This window comes from Corvus hawaiiensis, chromosome 4 (genome assembly GCF_020740725.1).
Source record: "Corvus hawaiiensis isolate bCorHaw1 chromosome 4, bCorHaw1.pri.cur, whole genome shotgun sequence".
Classification (NCBI taxonomy): Eukaryota; Metazoa; Chordata; class Aves; order Passeriformes; family Corvidae; genus Corvus; species Corvus hawaiiensis.
The window spans coordinates 14,912,887-14,936,138 of record NC_063216.1 but is presented as its reverse complement, the minus strand read 5'-3'; the positions used below and the strand labels follow the sequence as shown (position 1 = coordinate 14,936,138).

At 37.5% G+C, this 23,252-nt stretch overlaps 1 protein-coding gene across 4 annotated transcripts in view; it reads right to left on the bottom strand.

Moving 5' to 3' along the window:
• CCDC91 (coiled-coil domain containing 91) overlaps positions 1 to 23,252 on the bottom strand; it is a 117,351-nt gene that overhangs the window by 85,164 nt on the left and 8,935 nt on the right. For all 4 annotated transcript variants that reach the window (XM_048301330.1, XM_048301328.1, XM_048301329.1 and 1 more), the window contains 3 exons: positions 8,234 to 8,276; positions 8,060 to 8,138; positions 2,898 to 3,055 (listed from right to left, as the gene is read on the bottom strand). In XM_048301330.1, coding sequence (XP_048157287.1) covers positions 2,898 to 3,055; positions 8,060 to 8,138; positions 8,234 to 8,263 — 267 coding nt within the window. In that variant the 5' untranslated portion in view covers positions 8,264 to 8,276. The remainder of the gene's footprint in view (positions 1 to 2,897; positions 3,056 to 8,059; positions 8,139 to 8,233; positions 8,277 to 23,252) is intronic.

Sequence of the window (23,252 nt, the reverse complement as noted above, 5' to 3'; positions counted from 1 at the left end):
TCTCATCCTTAGGCTAGACTAAGAGAATAAAAGTAATTCAGACATTTCTACAACATTTAGTTACTGCTATTTCAGTAAACTGTCGAAGTACAGAAAACAGGCAAGACCCTGATAATAAGTCTATGCTTTCAGAAAAGAACACAAATAAATGAGGTGATCTTTAAAAAATTTTGGGGTATAATTAACAAAATTCAAAGCTTTATTTCTCCCATCTTAAAAAAAATAAAGGAGGGGACAAAATCTTGTTCATTTTGCAGCAAAAGAACTCCAAGGAAAAAGCTGCTAAATTAATTCAGCTGCCACTTTTTGAACAATCTGAAAGCCAAGCATGCTTGAGATCTGGGTGGTGAAAGGAATATCTCAATGTCTTCATTAAAGAAAGGTTTGACTGATCTGACCTAATCCACACCCCTAGCACCTTTTACTCCAAACATACACTCATACGATAATGCATTGACTTTCCAATAAATAAGTATCTCTCAAAGGATTCAAATAAAGTAATGAACAAAACCAGCTGAGATCTTGACTGTACATGAATATATAAGATACAGTAAACAAAACACTCAGAAAGAAAACTGCAGTTTGTGCTCCAAATTCTCCTGTAAGAAGCAAAGAGAAGCCATATGTGCCAGTTCCATTTCTGGGTACTACTCAATGTCAGAGTCTGGCACCACCAAAAACTGTGAGTATGGAACCTGTAATAGTGAAGGGTTTTTTTACTTGAAACCTCAAGAGGCTCTGGACACAGAATTATAAAAGAATACAGTTCTCCTAACATCTCCCTCTAATAGGTGTAAGAATATTTTATTTTAGTTTTATGTCCACCACTTTCCTTTAGTTTACTCCTAAGTGCAAAGTCATCTCCATTTCAAAATAACGTTAAAGGACCTGCTCTCAACTCCCTTCAGCAGAACTTGCTAATAAAGTACTTTAATTTGTACTATTTCCTGCATTACAGAGTTTATGGAACGATGGTTCTGCCCGTAGCTGACCAGAACAAGATGAGAAAAACCGAAACATGGACTACAACTAGAATTTACACACACAGTTAGTCTGAAGTAACAAAGTGTATTTCTTACTTTTCTGTAAGATTACCCAACTAAATGACTTTATAGTTTTAAAAAATACCCCTAAGCCTTAGTGTTCTGGAATAACCCAAGCGCCCTTTCCAGAGAACACAAAAGCTAAAATTGCTGGACTAGCTCAAACAAGAAAGGTTGAAGGTTATTCACCGTTAGCCAAAATTAAAAAAGGCAGGATCTGTGGTGGCTGAAGAAAATCACTTTCTGATCATCCTGCCAGTAAAAGAAATTTACTTATCAAAACTTCGTCATAGAGCCAGATGAAGAGCCTTCAACATAGAAAATTACCCTGTCTGGCATCAGTCAATAAAGGAAAACAAAAACTCCTTCCTTTCAAAAAAACCAACTCCACAACTTTCAGAGTTAATAATTTCTTTGATATCATTTGCATCTGGGCACATCTCCACTTTTTATAGGCTTTCCCCAGAACATAAGCCTGGGAACAAACATAAAACAGTAACTAATTAATTAATTCACAATTGGTGCCACAGTCCTTCTGGAAGTGTGAATATACAGATGCTCCACAAAGGAAAAAAATAAGATTCAGCTAAAGTAAAACCCGTATTTTGTGCATGTTGTTTAAATAGCTCTAAAGAAATGCTTTCAAATGATCAGAAAATGAAAATATGACTTGATTGTGAAATTCAGCTTTCACCAGGAGCAGCCTTAAGACTTGATGAGTCTACCTGAAGAGTAAGAAACCAAGGAAGTGCTGAAAACAGGAGGGTTGACAATTAGCCCAAAACATTGATTGGTTCCAAGTGAGGCAACAGCATTTTCTAATTCAAATATATACTACTCCACATCCTGAAACAAGGAAGTTTACAATGAATTTGCATGCTCAAATGGGGGCCACTGCAATTAATGGCAATAAAAAACCTGGAAGGGTAGACCTATTGAAGTCTCATCTGCAGCAGCTCTTGTGATTCTGACAAAATTCTTGTGATAACCTCAAGGCAGAAAGACTTTTCCCTTCCTTTCTCACCTAGTAGTTTAGCTAAAAAGTAAACATTTTCACACCCCAGAAAGAAACAAAGATCAGTTCTCAGCAGCACTGCAGCCACAGGGAGAGATTAAGATCCCACAACTACAACTGTGTTAGACCACAAAAAACCAAAAAACAAAACCCAGAAGACCAAAACAACAACAAACCAACAAAACAAACAAAAACAACAACAACCTCCCCCCAACTTTAAAAGTAATGGGGGAAAAAATAAAGCAAAATAAAATATAATCCCCCTAAAATTAATTTGATTATAATTATGTAAAGATTAAATGTTAATTCTCTAATCACAGAATCGTTTTGGTTGGAAGGGACCTTGAAGATCATCTCGTTCCAATGCCCTGGCATGAACATTTCACTAGACCAGATTGCTCCGAGCCCCATCTTTGAAAATCCTAAAAACCTAGTCCTAAAACCACGTGAGAAAACTTAGGAGAATGACATATAAATACATCTGTAATCTTTACAGCCTTAACAGTAACCGATTTTTTTTGAGAGAACCTTCCTGCTGATGTTTCCTACATGCTGATGTTTTCTTCATGGATGCCCAGCACCATCAGCATGCCTTTAACTTTTAATAACTTTAATGCACTTATCTCTCTTGCAGTTCATATCAAAGCAGTATGGTTTCTATCAGTTCTAGGTTTCATAAACACTTTTAAAAATCATTTTACTTCGAAGTCTGCATCACATAAATCCAAGGACCTTTTGCCCTTAAAAAGCATTTCAACTTAAATGTGCACGGAAAAGATGCAACACTGATATTTTAATACATTGAGTTCCCACACTGAAGCTCAAAAATTGTGGTTTACCTGTTCTTCAAGAACAGCTGGATTTATCCCACTCTTGCCTGTTTGAATAGCTGCTGCCACATTATCACTTGATAAAATGAAGGGGTCAGAAGGAAGCAGGCAGGAAGAAGGCACAGAGTGCTCCAGGAGAACATCAGGAGATCTATGGACTTCAGGTACTAGAAACAGAAAACACACACAATATGAAGAACCATCCAAAAATTAATTCTGTTTCTGGAGTCCATGCCTAGCAAAACCCATCACAAGTCTAGTCACACTAATGTAAGGTTATGCATCTCTTACAATCCAATTGCAATGAAGAGTAATTCCACACAAAGTGCCTGTTTTTCAGTAGTATCAACTGGGGGACATTCAAAATTGTAGCCACAATAAATTGAGACACTTAACTTACACAGAGGTTTTACAAGACAACAGCTCTCAAAACTATCACTTTCAACTCTGTCTCTTTTGATTCACGAAACCTCTCAGCTTCAGCAAGATCTTTAATCAGTTTCAGTCAACTGGAAAACTTTACTTGTAATTTCCCAAGTTTTATACATTTTTAAGTTAAAAAAATCCACAGCTGTCTTAGAAGCCACATACAAACAGTTTGCCAACACATGTAATAAAGCAGCTTTATATTTTATAAGAGATAAAAAGACAACAAAATAAATTAACTGTCTAGCTAATAAAACTTAAGTGGAATTAACACCAGACTGAGAGCGCTTCCATACCAAATTCCAGTTATGCCATAAAAGCCCTGAACAGTGGATCAGCACTACCAACCTGGCACAACAGAAAATCTTGTTTTTAAAAAAGACATAAACTAAACAAACTAAATAAAAATAAAGGAAAAGAGGAAGTATTGCATACATTTTTAATTGAACAGCAAAGTCCTTCAAGCTTTGACACAGTCAGCTCCAGGTGTGTCTTTGCAATAGGCAAAAAAAGCACATCCAGTTGTTTCAGAAAAAGCAGCTCACATCATTACTACAACTCTGGCAACATGTAAAAGATGCCACTAGCCTGGAGCAAGGCTCAGCCTCTGGGTATCACTGTTTAATACTGCACAAGTACTCAGCACAAACCAGTGTGTACAACTGGCCTCAAGGCATTCAAAAGGACACACTAATCCTTGAATCCAGGCACTCTCTGTCCCATCTTCTTCAGCTCTCAGTTCTAGGATTCAGGTATAACATAGAGGAACATGCAAACCTCATTGAACAAAAAGAAGACAGAAAATAGACCATGAGGCAGAAAAATATCAGTAGGATAATTGCAGTGATAGTAGATTCGGATGTGGACAAAAATATAGAAAAAAAAAAAAAATCATAGCTCAGCAGAAAATGGAAACTTGTCTGAAAAGCCTAGAGGAGAGTACAAACAGAACAGCAACCAGTTTGGGTAACTGCATTTTAACAGTTAACTCTTCTCCAGAACCGGAAATGGGACTTTTTTGGCTTTCTTTTATGCACCTTAACATAAAACTCCCATTCCAAATGTCTGCTTTCAAAGGCAGCTTCCTCTAACAATTACCTACTCTGTCAGTTCGAGCAGCAGTGAAGTGACATAGATGATGATCTTTTTGCATCTATAGAAGATGATCTTTTTGCATCTAAACAAACATTAAAGTCTCTGCTTTATACTATCCCTTAATACCCTGAGTCTCACTTTAAATCAATTTCCACCTGACGGAAAACCAGCTAAAATAATGTACCAGGCAATTTCTGACTGAGCAGACAAGTGGCTCTCTTACTAAAACTGTCAACTCAAATGGAAAAACTGAACATGATCCTTGTGATGTGAGTGTTCAGCCTCTGGTGAGCATCGCCATAGCACAGGCACAGCTCACACATAAATCATTTATCACAAAAGTAAAAGCAGCCACTGAGACTGGGCACATAGGAGGAATGTGAGACTCATGTAGACTCACTGAGATTAGAGCTTTAGGTATTCACTTATTTTGGGGTGTCCAATCCTAGAAATAAAACTCCATTTTTCAAGTAGTAGAGTTTTACATGGAATCTTCTACAATCAGGTGGAGCTTTCAGTTTTTCTAATTACAGTAATAAATGCTTAGCATCTTGAAGGGGAAAAAAAAACCCCAAACCAGAAACAAAATCCCCACTTCTGAAGTTGTCAAAATGAAACCTAGGAAATGAGGAGCAACAACTGGTGAGCACTTCTGAACATTGTGGTTTAAATTTTTCAGCTAAACACATGACCTTGCAGAAGACAAGAAAAGGTGGCAACTATCCAAGGTATCATTCAAACATCTTTTTTGCAAAACCTTCTTTTCACTTTTCAGCAATGTTAAAGATTCATAAATTAGACATTCCTAGAATTACACATGCTATGTCTGTAATTCAAGCTCTCTTAATTCATTCCTCTTGTGTATATACTGGTGAAATTGCATTTTAGTTCAGCTCAAAATTCGCTTAAAAAGAGAACCCCTAAATCATTCCTGCTTACTATGCTTTAGTTACCACAATGGAACAGTTTCACAACCCATGAAACAAAAACTTGCCTCTGATAGAACTACCTGACCTGACTCTAACAGGCTAAGTCTGATAGTCTTGATGAATTTCCAAATAAATTTACTGTTCATTGATCAGAGCTCCAGCACCATAAAGAAAAGAAGCAGGCACTCAATTACAGGTACACCAAAAGTCCTAAGACCAAGAAGGCTGAAATGAGATGCAGATGCAATTTATTGCCAGAACTGTACTTAAAAAGTATCTACTAATTTCTGAAGCCCTGGCTTCCCAATATTAAGAATATTCTATCATAGGTTTGTATGTAAGAACTGCCAGAACCATGCACTTTGCTAAGAGAAGCAGAGATCAGGGACAGCCTGCAATCTTGCTAATGCAAGGAAAATTCTATGTCTCTATGCTATAGTAATGAAGCTCAAACAATTATTAAAATCCCTGGGGGATCAGAAATTCTGAAAACAAAACCAAGTAGATGAACGTGAACTGTTAAATCAACATTCCATTGAGCCTTATCCTTCGTACTGATTTTCAGCATGAGGACACTGAATAACAAATGTACCACATGGGTAATATTTTCTAATTGGATGTTACCTCTATCCAGCAATTAAAAGTGATATGTCAGTAGGGCTCTGAGCAAAAGACTGTATAATCATAATTTGACATATTCTTGTAGAATGTTGCAAACTACTTGTAGCACATTTCCCCTTCATGTAGGTTTCAGCTGTTAAAATTACCCTCCCCACCTCCCCCCCCAAAAAAAATTAAATTTCCTTCCTCAACTCCCCTTGTCTTGATATTAAAATTCAAGCACACTTTAAATTATACTGTATACACTGAAAGCTGTATCCCTGAACATTTTCAATTACAAGTAACATTCAGGTAGAAAGTTTAAGACTGGATTTGTGTTCGCAGTGGGGAAAAACCACTCCATTGTACCCTCAAGATGATTTCTGATAACTCACAGCACAAAGTTCTTCCCCACATTTTATTCTTCCAAAGGCAAACTCTTCTAGAAGAAAAGTAATTACATCTACCATCCTAACATTTTAAATCTAAGGCCATGTGGCCCATACTATCAGAAAGATAATAAGAAGCCCAAGATCAATTTCAAGGGCAAAATTGCACTAAAATCACCATTGAGGCCTTAGAAATAATTTCTGAATTCTGTCTGCACACTGTAAAATATGGCCACAGGCTTCAGTGTTTTGTTTTATAACTTACAAACATCAGATACGTAGGAAATTTATGAGATGAGTAACTCCTCCTCTGCAAAGTTCATCAAATCATGGGTGTAGATAATGGTATCACCCCCCAAATTTATCAAGATCACCTCAACAGCACCACAATATATTTGAATTTTTCAGCAAGCCTTACAGAGTAATTTCTAGGGTAAAAAAAAGAGCCTCTTACATGTAGATGACTTTGGGCAGAAAATTCAGTTATTTCTGCCACTAAAAATATCAATTTACCAGTCAATGCCTAAGAAGCACTTGACCAAAACTATCAAAATCTTGCCTATTGCAATAAACTAATTTATTCACAGCAACATTTGCATGAAAAAGTCATGTAAAGATTTTACAGTAATAAAATATTCAGAATACAGGAGTTTACTTTTGATTTTGAAATACTTAAAATACCTTGGTATAACCTACCCTAGGACTTCTGTGTCACTTAAAATCATACGAAAAACTTCTCTGTTATGTACAAATAATTTCAATACTACACACCTTACAGGATTTTAATTGCACTTCACTGACAGACACTGCACAGCTATACTGGATTTAATTTATTAAACACATTCAGACATACTACTGAATTTAAGCAGTAATTTTGGATATCAGTCAAAATGACAAGATGAATAATAAAGTTATTTGGAAAAATCTAGTTTCCTTAGTATTTGTTTTCCTCTGTTTCGATGACAAATAAAACTAATTATTCTGTAACAGATGAAAGCCAGAAATAAATTAATAAAAACATTTTAAGAACACGATTTATAGAGAGATCATATGGAGAAAAAAACCTGCCTTATTTTACATAATTTTTTCTGCTTAACAATACAATATGGGTTGCTGTTGTTTTTTCTTTTTCCCTCTGATGCTGCAAAAGCGATGTTTCTTTTTGTGAAAAGAGTGAAATCTAGACCACAACAAAACACCTCCATAATCTTTTAGTTCTACTGACAATATATATTTATCAATACACTTCTATCAATTTCTTAAAATCCAGACAGGCACCAGGCCTTTATATAAATTAATAAAATAGTTCCCTAATGTTTCTGCTTCTGCTTGAGATAAATAATACGTAATATAATTTTCAACTTTATAAATGGCTTAAGTAAAAAAAGATCATTCTCATCCCTCCCCTTTTCCTCAAAAGAAGTAGAAGACTTCTTCACAGTCTACTTTTTCTGTTTTCCCACAATTTGCAACAGATCTTCCACACTCAAAAGTAAAGAATATCCTTTGAATGATGAAGCTCCATTCCTTTTCAACTGTATAAACTGAATTTCTCTTTCATTCCTCAATAAAGTTTAACTTTGAGAAGTAGAGCTTCCCAAGTTTTGACCTCTGGCTAGTCTTTTATTGTGTATTGTTTTATTGTACACACCCTTCTAAGCACTAACTGTTACAGTGAATACTAAGGACAGCAATAAAATATTAAGATTTTTTACAGTGATTCTGTCAATACCTGTAGGAAATGCTGCCCAAGCAATAGCAGGAGATGTGGTCTGCTTTTCACCATTTCCAAACTCATAACTCTCTGCTGCCTGGAAACAAAAAGAAATTGTTACATATTTTACGAAAGTCCATAAAATAGTTGAAAATAGTTAAATTTCAAAGCAAAGCAATCCAAATAACATACCTCAAATCCTCCAAAGTCATCATCATCCATCTTTCAGTAGGCACTAGAACACAAAAGAAATCTTGATTTTAAAACATTTTCATAACCTCATCCCCCGCTCACTCAGAAATGAGCAATCAGTCCTTCCCTCCAGTCTCATCTCCACAGCCTACCTGAAATCTCCATCATTTGTAAGTCCTACAACAGAACAATGGACCTAAATAAGGACGTTTTCACACAGAGGATGCAAGGGTGAGAACTGCAAGGTCTTGCTTAAGAAGCACTTCTTTATTCATCGAGTTAAATACAAAAAAGTGGGTATTTTACAACGGAATCTGAATAACCTCAGGGGAAAACATAAGCACTGCCCATCAACATCGTTCAACATGAAAGTAAAAATTCCGGGAAAGCTTTCTCATAGGGGAAAATAGAAAGATGTTACCTTCAAAGTTATACTTAAAGATCTCAGGCATAGCAAACAGGCCCCCATACCTCAACAAATGGTACTACAACCATCAAGTAACCTGGTCTGGATATATATATTAAAAATAAACATATGAATACATAAATATGTCGTGGGAATAGGATTTCTGATGACCAGATTCCAAAATGAAGGGTTATCTTCACTCATAAGGAAAACAATCTATCTTACTTAAGTCATGATCTACCATGGATATTGTATAGTTTTGTGTTTATGATTTAAAGTATAAAAAATATTTTCCATTGTTAAGTTGCTTTTCCAAATCAGCACTGTGATTAAATCCAAAAAGATTTCCTGCTTTTCCCATCTCTTTTTAGCTGTCTGGCAACAGCAGAACAAACTGCAGCTTGGAAAAAGACTGTGGTGAATTTCTGGAAATTTTTCTGCTACCACAGAGGTCCGTCCCTAGGTTTCATGGAGGGGCTGATTAAGATTTTACAAACTGATCAGCATTTTTGACTTGTAGCCCTGAATTCTGTGGCATTTGGATATATTTATAGTTAAATTGCAGTTCCTTTTAAAAAAATGCAGGCTAAGTTACTCAGCTAATGAAAGTAACTCAAGATTTTCAAAGCTATTGAAAGAAAAGTATAATGTATTTAGCAAAATATGTATCTATAATTCTGATATGTAAATGAAGGACGATCCAAAAAACCTTTATGGTCTCTATAGACTGTTAAAATGTTTATAAGGCTAATTGATTTCAGTTAAAACAGTCTATAGGCTGGATAAACTTTTATTACTGCAGAAAAGATGGAAAGTGACTATTTACAAGAGAGTAGGGTTAGGTTGGATGTTAGGATGAAATTGTTCCCTGTGAGGGTGCCGAGGCCCTGGCACAGGTTGCCCAGAGCAGCAGTGGCTGCCCCATCCCTGAAAATGTTGAAGGCCAGGTTGGATGGGGCTCTGAGCAACCTGGGATAGTGGAAGGTGTCCCTGCTGTGGGACTGGGTGATCTTTAAGGTCCCTTCCAACCCATACCGTTCTATGATTTGATGACAAATCATCACCGTCACAGTGTAAGAAGAAATACTTGTTTAAATTAAAGTATTGTTCAATATTCACATATGGTGGAAGAATTAAGTATCTTTTTAGGGACTATGAGGGGTTTTGTTGGCTTTGTGTCAGCTGGGTTTTGTGCTGGTTCATTTTCCAAGAGAGAAAGAAGGTAGTTAGGTATTTTTGCCATCAATGCTAAGGTTAATTGGTCAAACATTAATGCATTCTATCAACATTCAGAGCTTTACTACATAGCTCAAGAATACAGCACATGTGTGCACAAACAATGGAGGGAGGTTGTGTGGACAGCACAGGACTGCCGACGCAGGCAGCACAAATGGAGAATGTCACATTATTCATGCCACATTCTGGGAAAAACCACCCAAACCAGACTGGTGATTGACACCATCACTGCAAAACACAGTGTTTCAGGTAGCAGGCAGAGCAGCCAGCTGGAGAAAGTGAGCCTTTAGAAAGGTATTTCATCTACACACTCTGTATCACATCAACAGGTCTTAAAGGCTCTACACAAAGTTCCTTCAAAGCAGATTTTCACCACAAAGTGCAAGAGACGTTATTCCCATCATCTCAGAACTGGTTATGTCTCAACCAGGCAAAGTACACTCAGCACTGTATTTTAAAAACACAAACTGGAACAAGTTCAGAGGAGTTCAACAGGAATTAAAGCAATTTTGGAAAGGCATGCTAAAATGGAGAGGCTCTTAAAAAAAATAAAAGGCAAACAAAAATAGAAAATATGAAAAATCATGTTCTAAGAAGTGATTAACTACTTTGATTTCTCTTCAAATACAACACTGACCTGAGGCAGTAAAGACAGAAGGCCCTGTAAGGAAAACATCTGAGGATTTCCATTTCTGCTACAAGAACATTTATAAGAAACTATGCATAAATAAAACGGAACTTTTGATACAGAAAAAGAATGTAGGGCAGAAGCAAAACTGGAGAGCAACCTGTTATTGAATCCATCATATTTTTTATTGCATTTCATATAGAGTTTTTTAAGTCTGGTAACAATCCCAGGACTATTTTGACCTAAGATTACCTTCACTCCATAAAATTTTAAACACAGACATTTTGTGGCTGTAACAGCATGATTAATTTATGAATTGTTCCACGTATCACTCCAATGGAATAAAAGATAAACAAACTCCAAGCAAGTCTCTGTAGTACCAATGGTGTTTTCACACCTAGCTGTTAATCCTCCAATTTCCAGTTCTTCCGAGACCCCACAGGAATTCCAGGCTAAGTGATTCTCCCCCAGCTAGGCCTGTTTGCTCTTTGGGTGTGTATAACATATATTCATACACATACATGCACCTCTCTTTCAAAATGAAATTCTGATTTGTTTCCATGCTTTGTTTGCTGTGGACAAACAAAAACCTAAAAATACCAGAAACTGGCAAACTCAGCATGTGTCACAAATATGCAAGCGGCAGATTAGGATAGAAAGGATGGAATAAATCCTGAGGATGCTAAGGTAAGGCACTTCAGAAACTCAAAGGATGTGGTTCTTTTCAAAGAGTGTTGGTGCAAGAGTTCTTATTAGGAGATGTCTTTCCCAAAATACGATCTCTTCTTGCATAAAAAGGGAGCCTTCTGCAGGGAGAAGGGAAAAGGGCTACACCAATGTTATAGGAACTGTTTAGAAAAAGAAATAGGAGACTTTCACAGTCCTCAAAATACATGCTCATTTAGCTCTAAAAAAAAATTATTAATAATTCATTAAAAATGTAACTGATAACAATGCTGAAAATATGACCAAATACATATTTTCTCAATTCTACCCCTTATTCTCATGATGGAAATGCATTTCTGGTACAAATAAATAACAGAACTAGCCTAACTCCTCTCCTTAGAACTGTAACAAATTTGGGAGCAAGTTCTTTTAAGCAACCATCTATTCCAAAATGGGGAATCAGACTTTTCTTTCCTCACAGGATAGGAACATTATTTGTGGCACTGGAATAGGAAAGAATACATTAAGTGCTGACAATCTTCAGGATTTGAAAAATAACAGAAAAAGACAAAACAACCCACACAGTCTTACCATGACTAAATGTGGTCTCTTGAAATATGCCCGATACTGGAATTAAGTAACTGTAAAATTGGGCAACAAGAAGTCAACCTCAAAATTACAGAGTCGTAGAAATTATGGTTGGAAAAGACACAGTAGGTCACCCAGCCCAGGTCATTTCCAAAACATTACAGTTCTCAGACAGTCATGTCCTAAAAGGCTTGAGAAGCTCTCCAGTCACACTCCTTGAAAAGAAGGAAACTTTCCATGGACAACGAATACGCAAGCCACTGAATTTTGAGTAGGTTTTATCAACAAGTTTGTATCCACCAAAAGGAACAATAACTTCTGCCAAAATTCAGACCAGCAGGTCATCCAACCCAAGCTCCTGCTCAAAGCAGGGTCAACACTGCATTTCAGATGAGTTTGCTCAAGACTGTCTGCTGCATGGCTGGTAAGGCTGCATGATGAATTTATTCAGATTGATGTGCACATCTGAGAAGCTCACAAGCTTTTCTGTGCCAAATGCAGTCACCAAGCCTGGCCAGCAGCTCAAAACAGGTCATGAGAACTTTGTGAAATGCACTTACCTAACAGACACACCAAAATCATGTCTTTATACACAGGAAGATCAAGAGCCATTCCCAAGGAATATGGCAGAAAAATATAAGCTGGGAAAAAAAGCCCCTCTTCCCCATTCCAACAGTTAGGGGGAGAAAGAAAGTTGTAATCCCACCAGAAATCCTGGTATCCTTCACATCCAAAAGGCAAAAGTGGTGGAAAGACCAAACGGCGAATTAGGAAGAATTCCTCATTCACATCCACCTCTGGTTAGTGAGAATCCAAATTATTCAAGTCCTGATCCATTACTTGATAATCTAAATTTATCCAGGTAATAGAGAACAGATTTTCCCAGGTACAACCAAGTGACTGCTGTATAACCTGGCCTGCAAGTTTGAGTTTGAGGCTGGATTTTGTACATTTTAAGGGAAAAACTGGCAGAGTGTATTGCTGTTTGTTTTGTCAGAATGATGTGCATGAAGCTGGCTGAGGGTGGGGCTGCTGCATTTGTATTTCTGGCAAACCCCAGGGGTGGGTAACTCCTATCTCTGACAACGTACCAGTTTTACTTCCATTCTTGTGCTTCCTAAATGCCTCATCCAATGTGTTCAATCAGGACAGGCTTATTATCTGTTTCTTCACTGGACATAGCATAGACCACAGCATTTGAAGAATAAATCTTTGGCCAAAACTACAGCCTCCAAAAAGTCTACCCTAGATAAGTATGAGATTTATTTAAAAAAAAAAAAAAAAAAGAAAACAAAAAAATCCCCAATAAAACAACATTAAAAAGTAGTAATTTAGAAAGCACGTACACTGGCAATACCTCTGTGATAAAGACCAGGGCAAATGCTAAATTTCAGTATCACCAAGATCTAACCAGCTCACATGTGTGGAGGGCTGGGAGCCCTTGGCACAAGAGCCCTCTGCACTCCCTTGGAGCAGAGAGGCCTGAGGCCAAGACGACTTTCCCCAGAGATAAGCAACCTGCCTCTGGGTCATGGTGAGAAAGTGAACCACCCCCAGCAGGCCTTGTTTCTCTATGGTAATAGCCTGTACCCAGTTGGCTAGCTGGTTTCTACCCCAACCCCTGCCTTTCCCATAAAAGCGCCCTGTTTCTGCCCCTCAACAGGGAGTTCTTGTCCCTGGCCTCCCCTTCACAGGGGCTGCTGGACAATAAAAGCCACCTCTGTGGAACTGCTATACGAGGCTCCTGTCTCTCTGTTCCCGAGTTCGCCTTGGGTGATTTCACAAAGAGCTGAATCACAAGAGCTGAAATCACTTGTAGCTGAGAAATCACTACACTTGGTGAAATCACCTGCTGCCCAGGGAGGCCTGCCATTGCCCCTGGAAGAGCTGTTCCTTGCAGGACACTCTCTCTAGGAAGGTCGTGGCACTCTGGGTTGACCATCCCCAGCCACCTGGAAGCAACACACATGCCCTTTTCCCCATGGCTCTTTCATCAAAACTCCAAGCACTTCTCAACAAATTTTAAAACAGGAACAAACTTTCTTCTTTTACCCAGCTGATACAGACTTTTCTCCTGATCTGTACCAATTACAGCTGAGGATAAGCATGTGGCATCTTAAAAACTTGTAATAGCTACTAAGCCATATATTGGAAAATTTTTATTACAGAATACACATATCCCAAAGGATACCTAGCCCAAGAAAGACCAGAATATGAATGCACAGCATAATGGAAATGAAAATATAGTTAGAGCATCTGTAAAATTTCCTAAAGAAGAAAAACCACCTTAACATTTCTGCATGCTGTGTGTCCTACCCCATCATAAGACAGTGAAAACCAGGCATCACCAAAATGCCAGTGTTCTCCATCACATTCCAGTGTGGATTCCATCACAAAAAGAGACATGTGGGAAACCTCCCCTGCCAGGAGGCAGAGTGCTGGTCAGCTCCCAGAGTGAAAGGCACAGCGACAGGGCTGTTAGAAACTTCATTTCAACAGGGGACAGAAGCCTGCCCACACACACAGTGAATTAGGATACTTCAAGGTTATGGAGAAAAAGAAGACAACACAGAATGTGCCAGAGCAATTCTATTCTTCCCTGGAAACTGAGGCTGGTTCATTTAGCCTGGAGAAAAGGAGGCTCAGGGGGATATTATCAGTCTCTACCACTCCCTGACAGGAGGGTGCAGCCAGGTGGGGGGCAGGCTCTTCTCTGATGTACAAAGTGATAGCAGAAGAGGAAATGGCCTCATGCTGTGCCAGGGGAGGTTTAGATTGGATATTAGGGAAGATTTCTTCACCAAAAGAGTTGTCAAGCATTGGAACAGGCTGCTCAGGCATGTGGTTCACAGTCCCTGGAGGTATTTAAAAGACGCGTAGATGTGGCACTTGGGGCCGTGGTTCAGGGGTGGCCTTGGCAGTGGGAGGTTAATGGTTGGACTCCATGATCCTAAAGGTCTTTTCTAACCTAAATTATTCTATGATTTCAATGCCAGTACTGACTTAAAAAACACTTACTAAATTCTAATAATATTAAGACCTTTCTAATAAAAAAAAAACCAAAAAAACAAACCAACAACCCCAAAAAAGTCAGCAGATGCAAACCCACCTATTTTATAGCAGTAGTTGCTTATATTACCATCGATTACACTCAAATCTCTGGTACTTTTAAGAAAAATGAAAGCCTGGTCAATTGTAACGAATTTTCTTCCACAGCCCAAATAAAGCAGCACAACGTTAAAGGAATCTCAATTTAATTTGCAAAGTCTCTCAGGACAACTGATGCAACCCAATCTGAAAGCAAGGCCAGCTCAGGCATTGCTTAACACCACACACAGTCAAGTTTAGAGTATCTGCAAGGACTGAGACTTTAGTTGAACAAGCAGCAGCAGTCAAGCACTGGGGCAAATACCCAGGGAATTTTCTCTTCTATTCACCCTTCTGGTCTATCCATTGATCCATTTATTCTGGACAATCTCCAGGTTTCAATACTTAGGGATGAGAACAGCACATTAAGGAATGTGACAATAAAAGTCAAGGATTGATTTACACAGAACAGAATTTGTAAACCAAATGGCAATATCTAAAATTCTTCTATCAATTCCTTCAGTGAATCTAAGAATTATTAGAAGGAGAAAGAGAGAGAAAGAGAGAGAGAGAGAGAGAAAGAGAGAGAGAGAGAAAAATCAACAACAAAACCATTTTTACCACTTAGTCCTTTTCTCAGGAGACACCCCCTGAAGTAAAAGATCCAGATCCTGCAAGAAGCATGTAAGATTCTATATCCTATGATGTGATGTTCCACACCTACCATTAGTAATTTTGAAATAATTCTACTTTCACATACCAATGCTCTAAGTACAAAACAATACCAGAAAAGTGGTAGCATTTGTAACAGCTTAATGTAACAAGACCATCTTACACAATCTGTAAGACTTCCATAACTGCCTTTCCCACTGCAAAAGCATTTTTAGAAGAACAAAGAACCATATATAAAAAACCACTAAAAAATACACCTTCTTCTTTAGCTTCATATAGCCTTTACAAAAGAAATTTGAATAATCATTAGAAATAATATTCTCATCTTCAAGGTACTGAACTAGTATAAAAAAACCCGTCAGAAACTCCACAAAAACTGGTATTAAGATAATCTACAAAATAAATTCCACAAAAATTTGTGGTTTAGAATTTGAGGGCACTCTTCTTCAGCATATACTTTTAGCTTTTATAAACAGTGAGCAAAGCAAGAAAAAGCAATAAAGTGAAAATTCCAAGTCCATTTCACTTCCGTAGCTCAGACACAGCTACACAAAAAAGAAATCAAGAGTTCCAGTTTTATCCACAAAAGGAAAATGAGAGCTCCTACAGAGAAGGCAGGTACTGGTTTTCAAATTCACTTATGACATAGGAGGGAAAAAAAAAAAAAAAACCACACCACCACTGCCTTGTGTGGAAAACATATTCAAGCACTGTCAATCACTCAACTATATCCTAAAAGAAACTAACAGAGAAAACCAGGAAACCCATGTTCTCTGAAATTTCCCCCAACTTCGACAATCATCTACTTAAAAAATACCAACTTCTTCTCTCTAGAAATTCAAAGATGATTTCAAATTTCAAATAATACCTTACCTACTCCAGAGGAAGTATTAAAATATGGTATTATTCAGCATATTTCAGTATCTGCAGAACCTATCTTTGCCAAGATTTAATTCTAACAGCTTCAGTAACTCAAGAGTTTGATCTTCAGTCTTCACCTTCTTAGACCTTCAGTCTTCACCATAATTGGTTTATTGTGACCAGAACATGGAAAAGCTAGTTTTTGCTTTATAAAAATAAAGGATCACACAGTTAACTAGTTTTTACATTTCTCTAATGGCCCTCTCTAAGCTTTCTCTTTCACAAATACCTTTTTACTTCAAAAGCCACACATTTTTACAAAATGTACATAAACTTCTGTGAGAAGTCTGGCGAAGTTGATACAATTCAAACATACTGTGCTTTGGAGGAAATCCCTCTCTTCTCACCAGGCCTTCTCCCCATCCACCTCCAAAAAGAAATCTCAGAAAGTACCTTGAATTAAACTGGAATTAAACATTCCTGTTTAGCACAGCCAGGCAATACCTATAATTAATCAACATCAAGTCCAGAACAGCAATCTCTGAACCCTGATTGAGACTAATGACAATCAGAAGGCCTGGAATTCAGTTTGTATTCTAAAGAAAAAAAAAAGAAAAAGGTGAGAAAAGCCTGACTTGTCATCTGCTAATTAGGTCACAAATATCAGACACCATGGGTCCCACAAATGCCTGAGAAAAAGTGACTATAGTAGACTAATAACTCTCATACTTAAAGTATTCTCATTTTACTGGAACCCATAAATTGGACGCAGTCTTCTGAAAGACAGAGCCAGGCTGTTCTCAGAGCTGCACTGGGATTAGGACAAAACCCTTAGGACAGAAGTTGGAATAGTGAAAATGGTGACCAGGTATTGGAACAGGCTGCCCACAGACATGGTGGACTCCTCATTCCTGAGGATAATCACAAAGAATTCAAGTGGACAGGGCCATGACCCACGTGCTCTAACCAGACCTGCTTTAAGCAGCAGTTTGGATAAGAAAACCTCCAAATGCCCCTTCCACAGATGGTCTATTTTTCAATGTATTCAGTTTGATCCAAAACAGTATCATTAAAAGAAAAAGTGAATCCATTTTTGACATTGTTCTTCAGCTGAACTGTACTAATAATTACCAACATCTGTCCAAGATCATTTATGACTGAATTTGCTGACGACAGAAGAACCAACCTCAAAAGAGGAACATGAAAGGGAAAGAGTAGCTCTAGAATCTTCATTGCTGTAGGAGGAATAAAAAGAGGGAAAGCCTAATGAAGTGTACCGGAAAGGAGCCTAGGGGAAAGATGGAGAGGGACTACTGACAAGGGCCTGGAGTGACAGGACAAGGGGCAATGGCTTCACACTGACAGAGAGCAGGGTTAGATTGGATATGAGGCAGAAATTGTTCCCTGTGAGGGTGGTGAGGCCCTGGCACAGGTTGCCCAGAGAAGCTGTGGCTGCCCCATCCCTGGAAGTGTTGAAGGCCAGGTTGGATGGGGCTCTGAGCAATCTGGGATAGTGGAAGATGTCCCTGCCCATGGCATGGGGGTAGAGTGAGATGATCTTGAAGGTCCCTTACAGCCCAAACCATTCCATGATTCTATGTTTCTATGAAATATTTTCATCATGAGTTCAAAGAAAAAATATCTTACATAAATCTCTGTACTCAACAGAAATGTTTCTTGAAAAAGGCTGAGGTGAACTTTTGGCATTAAGAAAAAAAATCCCGACAAGAAAGCAAAACTGCATGGGGATGCTTCTTCTTTGGAAGTAATAAAATACTTTGTTAATTCATTAATTCATTCAAAACCATTCCTAGGAATCACTAAATGGTACTATCTGATCGTGAACATGCTAAGACATCTACAAATAGCAACTCTTTTTCTCAAAAAGAAAAGTCTAATGCTTCATAATGTATCAATGGCTCTTTGAGCCAGTTTCAGTAGTCTCAGCCTGTATCTTCCTCTTGGCCTTGACAGACACAGTGCTTTGAAATTCAGGGCTTCCCTCACAAGAAAAGAGCGGATGTCAGTTCCAAGAACTTCATGCAACCGGGCACTCCAATTATATGCTTAATTTTTGTACAGTGCTGATTTAGGAACACAGTCTTTTTACTTAGAAGCAAATAAAGGGTACAGAAACATCTCCTGCTAAGCGTTTGGGAATGCTAGGACAAACCGTGGCCTTTCTTCTACAGTTCACATCTGATAAACTTAAGAAATGGAGGGTTTAAAAGTAAAATACAAGGGTCACAGGTGTTTCAAATGCATTCCCACTGAAAATATTACTGAGCTTCAAGAACTCACACTGACAACAGAAATTCTTCTGCTTCTCCACGTTACTGTCAATAAGCACTGTTAGTAATTGTAATCAATTCTTTTTACCTGCAAATCACAGTAATGTGCTTAAATAGAACTTAAAAAAGAGGTGTCTGCACAATGGAGAAGCTTCCCAAGAGTAAAAGGCACCAAGTTCTGCCTTAAGCAAACTTTGTCACAGAACAGGTATGTGAAAATAGAAGGTTTGACACAATCTTAGTAAGAGCATCATAGCAACACAATTTAATATAACAACATGTCAAACAAAAATCTAAGTCTTTGAATGCATGCTTGTATGGATGTGTGGTAACTTGCACTAATAAATGTCATTAACATCATGAAAAGAGTGCTCAGGACCTTTCATATTAAGAAGGAATATATGCTTTACAGGAAAATAAAAAGTAAAAAAACCCAAAAAACAAAACCCAGGGTAACACCAGGTTTTGTATACCATGATGCATTGCCTAGGAAAATCTGCTGCTGAGTGAATCACTTATTCTAAAAACCAGCACTCCTTCACCAGAAGAAGAATCTTTAAAGTAAAAAAAGAAAAAAACCCTTAAAAATTCTGTAGATCATCTTGTTATACACTTAAAATGAGGCTTTTTATCTTAATTAGAAGTAAAGTAAGATAGCAAAGGTCTCAATATAAAGGATAACCAGTAGACCTGATAGTTAAATATTATGAAAATGATACTCTTTTCCTTTAACTTACATGTAGAAAGTTCACAAAAACTGTGAAATGTCAGCGTTTACAGGTTATCATTCTAATCTTATGTGAGAAAAGCTGACACGTGACCATGGATACTTGAAAAAAAAAACCCCCAAAGAACCAAAAAACCCCACAAAACCAGCAGCACATGGAAAGATAGGATTATACTAAGTAAATACATTATGTAAAATAGAATTATACTAAATAAAAATACACAGCATTCCTTTATTATTCCTCTATTATTCTTTTATTATTCTGTGTCTCCTAATGGACTGGAAGACTCACTTTTCCAATTAATAAAACAACTCCCCTCAGCTTCCTCCAAACCCTGGAAGTACAGTACTTCTCACAGGGAAAGGTGTTCATTTCAGGCAAGAAAAAAGATATTAAGCTATTTCTCTGACATGAGATGACATTATCAAAAAGAATAACAATTATGTCTCAGATTTTCAAGTCTTTCTGATTTTATATGACACAGTTGCAAATCTTGAAAAAGAACACCTTAAATAACTCTAATAATATTCATTTCCCCCAATCACCTATTAGAAATTCAGATTTTATGGAAGTTTAATGCAAAAACTGAAACACAACATGACTGGTCATTTAAAAAACCCTTTAAATCCTTTGTTTTGCAAGCTCTAGCTATACAGTTAGAAGCAGAAAAGGCCAGATATTACTTTCCCTCCCATACAGAAAGAAGAAAGCATCATCACTGCACCTTTTTCTCCCTTTACTAATACTTAAAAAGAAGACTTGATGACTTTTTGTTCACATATTAAGCAGATTAATTTAATTTTCCATGCAGTCCTAAAGAGATGGTTCAGTTCATGAAGAAGCAATTCATGACGCGACTTAAAATTCATTTTCATATGACTCTTACAAAGCAAACTGGAGAGGTTTCACATTGTCCAACTCCCAACTCATAAACAAGTAAAATGAAAATCCTAATGTGCTTTCCAACAGAAAACACTGCTGCCAGAATGTCTGTGCACATTATCCTTTTTTCATCATCTTCAGTTTTGGTCTGCTCCTAAGCACGCAACACAACACTTTTCATCACATGACCTTTGACCAAATGGGTATTATCATAATTATATGTTCTCTGTTGCAATCAAAAAAAAAAAAAAAAAATTTACTTCTCACAGAAAAGGCTGATTGCCACCAATGCCTTGGTAATACGCTGAGGGAGCTGCAAACACAGATTCCAGATCAGGCCAGAGTGAAAACAGGATTAGGGCTCAACACCTAAATACTTTTCTTTTAATCAGATCACAGTACTTTAAAATAATTTATTTCTTCAGGTTGATTCTTTATGCATTTCTAGAATACAGTTCTTCTCTAGTCCCAAAGCTTTTGACAAGGACTTGTGAGCCCTACCACGCCCTTGTCAGAAAGAGGGAGATGTTTCCTAAAAAGTCCCATACTCAGCAAGTTACCAGGACATTTAGGTACCAAGTATGTGAGGAAGGCTCTGATACCAAGAATATCACATGTCAGTTAACAATTAAGTAAAAATTTTTTCTCATTCAAGAAGAGTTAAACTCCCCCAACCCCAAATCAATAGACAAAACCAAAATGCTCCACATCTTCCTGGTCTAAAAGAAACCAATTGTTCCTTCTCCCATGTCATTTATTTTAAATCACAATTTTATGTGTCCTCTAAGACCTTTGTTAAGCTGGAAATAAATGCATGCCTAACAGATATTCATCCTAAAGTATAAAACTTCCATACACACAGAACACATGAACAAGAACAAAACAGTAATAAGCTGTAGTGGACACTTAGTTATTTATACAAGCACACAGTGAAACTGGAAATAATATACTTGAGAATTCATGGAATTATTTAAGGTAGCAAGGGCCTTACATATTCATGGAGCTTAATGGCTTTTGAAACCAGCACTGTTTAAAGAGAACTACTGAAATTTATCCAGAAATTACTATGCAAAACTATCCCTTCTGGCAATGCTGTGAAAACTGGCAGAACATTCGGGTTCCAAAGTGCAAACTACATGTAGAGTGATATCTTTTAACTACATTAATTATTGGGCAATTACATAGTCTTCAGTCAGCAAAATTCCCAATGAAAACAAGTTCTGCTTGACTAAAGTCAGCAAGAAAAAACTTGAATATTTGAACAATAACCATTAATGCCCTACACTTACACTCAACAGTAATTAAAAAAACTGCATTTAGCAATTAAAAGTTTCAGGTGATAACTATAATTTTCTGTAGAGGCTTTGACAAAAAAATGTATGTGAATAGACAACTTCAAGCTAATCCAGTCGTCTTCTAAAATATATGATTGTAAAAAACAGAATTAACAGAATTAACAGAATTAACTCACAACTATCTTCCTTCACTCATAATGAGTAGTATGTTAGGTTACTCCTACAATCAAATTACTACCTTCCCCAGGACAAATACCGCTCACTGCACAACTTACACAAAAAATTATCGTAAAACATTTCACTAAATAGGAACAACAACAAAAAAGTTTTTATTTTTAATCCAAAATGCCAAAAACAATTTTAAGAAATTCAAATCCAGCACATTTCACGAGAGCAACTGCTCAGGAGGGAGCCTGGCTGGCTGGAACCAGAATTCTGACCAGGAGCCTGCCTGTTCCAGTCTACCTAAGACTAGAACTAAACCCAGCTCTAAGAATGCTGGTCTCCTTTCAGCCTTCCCATACTGTATGATCTGTTTACCCACTGCTTTTCTCATCCCATATTGTTCCCCCCACTTTCCCCTGCCCCTAGTCCTGGCCACTCCCTTGGGCTCTCCCTACTGGTCCTGTACCCCAACTCCGCCCATGTACAGCCCCTGAGCCCCTGAGAAAAACCCCTGCGCCTGAATCAGGAGGTCTCTCTGTCTCTGGGGATCACCAGGATGGGATGTAACCTTTAAAGGTCCTCTGAAACCCTCAGGGAGGGACCCTTCTTGCCTCCTTCACCATCACTGGGTTGTAGAGCTGATAGCTGCCCAGAGAAAAAGTGCAGGGCCATCCAAACACAAAAAGGACAGAATGGCTGAGCTCCCAGGGAAGGCTGCAGCTTGCTAAACTAAACCTAGCGCTGCAACACCACACTTTATTATTTGGTGTGTGGTTCTATAACTCAAACCTAATGGAGGGACCAGGACTGGATTAATGAGCAAAAACTAATCCGGCCCGTGCTGTACCAAAAATACTGTCAGTGTTCTATCCTTTGTCAGCTTTACCAACTCCACATGTTCTGCAGTCATGTACAGTTAAATCAGGTTAAATACACATAATTTTTAAAATATAATAATTTTTCCATGGGATTCAATGTGGAAATAAAATTTAACATTAAAAAAAAAAAATCTTAAAACAAAACACAAAACTCTTATTTATTAACTAGACACTGTAATCAGATCATGGTGTATTTTACGCCACGAGGAAATTGGAAAGATTTTAGCATAGATGCTACTGGAAGACAACCATTTAAAATCAAAATGTATTCTGTTTTTTGTTACCTTTTTTCTTTTAAGAAAAAATATTCAAGTATGTTAGGAGAATTACTTAATTTCTGAGTGTGTTTTACATACACTACATCTAGATCATCACTTACAAAAAGTGATTTACATTTTTTGTAACTATTTTTGAGCACTCTCACTACTCAAGTATTGATTCATTTTACTAAAAACATGTTTAATACAGTTCACGTCACAATAACTCAATAACTTAACCTCTTCTGTCTTTCCTAAACACACTCTGGAACACATTAAAGCAATTTAGCAAGTCAGTATCTTGTCAAAACATTGTGAAACCTTTTACTGATAAGTTCATTTTCTGACAGTATTACCTTGGGCCCTTATAAATGCATGA